Below are 3302 nucleotides of genomic sequence, written 5' to 3'. Positions count from 1 at the left end.
AATACCTTTAAATATGATAATAAAATTTATTTTATTTTTGAACCTAAAAGTACCTCTTTAATTTAAAAATTCCTGTTCGGGTTCCGGTACTTTATTATATTAAAATAAAGGTTTGGGTTCCGGGTTCTTAATATTTTAAAGGTTCCGGTTCCAGAATCGGTTCTTTTAGGTTCGGTTCCAGTCCCTGGTGTGAACAAAAGGTTTTAAAAAAATGTATATACCTACATGAACGTATTGATAATCTATATGTTTTGTTTAATATATCAAATAGGTACTAAGATAATAAACATATAAATTGAGAATAATACGTTATAGAGGCGTGGAAAAAATATTGGAAAGTGTCAAGTGTATGAAAAGAGACACGGGTTGAGTGGTGAAAGTTCCTGGTCTTGAATAAATAGATTACACTAAATTGTTTCAGAACTGAGCATGGTAGAAATTAAAGCCTCCTGTACAGACGGGCAATGTCAGAATCTCTCCTCTGCGTGATGGAGTTAGCATAGGACAGTCCAGAATATCGTTGATGCCTGTCCAAACGCCAAGTTCAAAGGCAGAAATAAACATTAACACGAATCTGAAATGGATGCAGAATTTGGATGTCAAATCTGTAAAGATGCAACTATCTGACCAACTTGCCTTAGCCTCCCATTGAACCAACGAACCGTTACATGATACCCATCTATATAAATAATTTATATAGATGGGTATCATGGGTATCATTATTATAACACTCCTGTTTTTTTGTTATGTGATATTGTTATGATCTACATTCTGCTCTATGTTACTCGGTTTTCTTATACTATATTGTTACTACCTATCAGTATAACCGTAGTTAGTAATATTAAAAATAAAAATAAATGTACAATAGTACTCTATGACCGTTAGAGAATTTACTATTTTAAATTATATATAAGTATTTAAAATTAAGATGAATATGAAACCTAACATAATATAAGTATATGAAATTATTCAAGTAAAAACTTAAATATGTACCTATGTATAAAATAATGATATAACATTGTCAACTACCTACTTATAAATATTTTGTTATGCATTTAATTTAAATTATATAACAATAAAAAAAATTAACAAATTAATACTTTTCTAAACAATAAAATATGTGTATTTTTAAAATTCGTCCTTCATAATATATTAATATGTAGGTAGGTATAGTGTATATAGTTAATATTTACTTTGGAGCCAAGATTTGATCAATTTTTCTGAAAACAATATTAACAATGATTATCCATGTCTTTAGTTTTGATATAATATATATAATGTCAATTATGATATTTTACAGTATGAAACTTCAAGTAAAGTGTAAACGACATTTTAATGAATACAATTTTTTATAGCATTTTAAACTTTTTGATTTCAAAAACTAATTATTAACAGAAAATGTTTTATTCATTGAACAATATAATATGCAAGAACACATTGATTTAAAAATCCCTAAAATTGTCCAAATCTAAAAAATATGTTAAAATTACCAGTAGGAAATATTTTAAATATAGAATACAATGTATGGTAATCATGGATTATGCTATGTTATTATAAACTAACGGTTGATTTTAAGTTGACCAATAATATAACTTGAAATGGCATAATAATGTTTTTTAAGTGTTATATTAGTGTTAAATATTTCTCAATTGTGTATAATATGTCTTTGCGAAATTAGTCAGTTTGGTTGGAGACCTGCGTCGGAGAGCGTTCCCGAGCAAGGTTGTCTTGAGGCCATAACGTAACGTGTGTTGTTAAGTTAAGAATAAACGTGCAGATTAACTTGAGTGTTATTTAATTTTGTAGTTTACTGTTTATTATAGTGAGAAGGAAAATATAGTTAACAGTAGGCAGTAGGTACACTAAACCACACGCTCGCAGTTCTATATGTATGTTATTGAAACTTGAATTACAGAGATAAACTAATAGGTAGGTAGGTAGGTACTCTATTAAATTAAATATTTATAAATTAAACAGGGTTAAAGTGTTTCAAACATATAAATAACTGTTAACATAAGTACGTTCATACTTATATAGACTACACGTCACACGATTTAAAAACAATAGCATTTGTATTGAGTAAATTTATATTGATTCGACATTAATGAATCCAAATTCTTACCGTTATCATAAACTGTGTATAAATGGACATAAAAAAAATGTATTTTTATTTTAATAATTTTTACTAGAATCACTTAGATAATACAAATCTAGGTTAATCATTCTTTTAGATTCTGAGCGAAGCGATGAATGTATTGATTTTATAATAACGGGTGTTTTTTAATTTTAATTTTAATTTACTTATTCCAAATATTCAGACAATACGTCCTATTACAGTATGGTAATGTATAGTGCAATTACAAAATAATTTATAACATACTTAGTAGGTACTAAAAAGATTTTGATCTTGATTTAACAACTTAAATAGTATATAAAGCTCAAGGACTGCTAATAATTATAGTCGAAAACAAATATATTACCTGCGGTAATTAAAAGGTTGACAGGGCTGTTCAGGATTTAGTTTCTACTGGAATGAATTTGGTAAAATGGTTTAGGATCTCGGCTATTCAATTAATTTATTAATTTTGATTAATTTTGAGCTGTTTACAGACATTTTCAATTTATCAATTTTTTTAGTTATTTATTCTATAAATGTCAATAAAATTTTATTTTAACATTTTATTCGTTGGGTCAATAAATAAAAGCATGAAAATATGATACAAGCTCCTGATATATTGTTACATAACAGTTAAAAATATTAAAAATTATTTTTTATAGGAATTTAAAGTTCAAATATCAACAAAATTTACCAAAATTTAAATTTTAAAATTATTATGTAGTTAAACATTATTTTATAGCTATAAGGATTGAAAATTTAAAACAAAGTTCCACTTGAGTAGGTTATTTTGTAACCAGAAAATATAAAAACACAGTTTTTTATAGTTGTTTCATAACGTTCAAAAATGGACGAATTTAGATATTTAAACGAATAAGAATGATTTTAGTTTTGTGTTGTATTTTAAAAATAATATTCGTGGGTAGGTATTTGAAACTTCTAAAGTATATTATTATACACAAATGTGAACATAAATAAATAATAATAGTTCAACTTCACCAACTACTGTATTAATAGGTAATAACAATATAAATATAATATAAAATACCGTAGGCTAACAAATCGTCTTCGCTCAGAATCATTTTCGTATAAAGTGATAACTGATTGAATTCAAATTGAACACCACCCATTATAGTCACCCGCTTGTAATCTACTGTAACGTGCACACACCAACAGTTGGAAAGTA

The 3302-nt window shown here is 26.5% G+C and overlaps 1 protein-coding gene across 1 annotated transcript in view; it reads right to left on the bottom strand.

Moving 5' to 3' along the window:
- LOC100570627 overlaps positions 1-3302 on the bottom strand; it is a 67570-nt gene that overhangs the window by 27677 nt on the left and 36591 nt on the right. Inside the window, exons 12-13 of the mRNA XM_029490204.1 lie at positions 2123-2134; positions 1194-1220 (exon numbers count right to left, since the gene is read on the bottom strand). Of these exons, the coding sequence (XP_029346064.1) occupies positions 1194-1220; positions 2123-2134 (39 nt within the window). The remainder of the gene's footprint in view (positions 1-1193; positions 1221-2122; positions 2135-3302) is intronic.

This window comes from Acyrthosiphon pisum, chromosome A2 (genome assembly GCF_005508785.2).
Source record: "Acyrthosiphon pisum isolate AL4f chromosome A2, pea_aphid_22Mar2018_4r6ur, whole genome shotgun sequence".
In the NCBI taxonomy this organism is placed as follows: Eukaryota; Metazoa; Arthropoda; class Insecta; order Hemiptera; family Aphididae; genus Acyrthosiphon; species Acyrthosiphon pisum.
The sequence above is the reverse complement of the archived record's forward strand: the minus strand, read 5'-3'. Positions and strand labels throughout refer to the sequence as shown.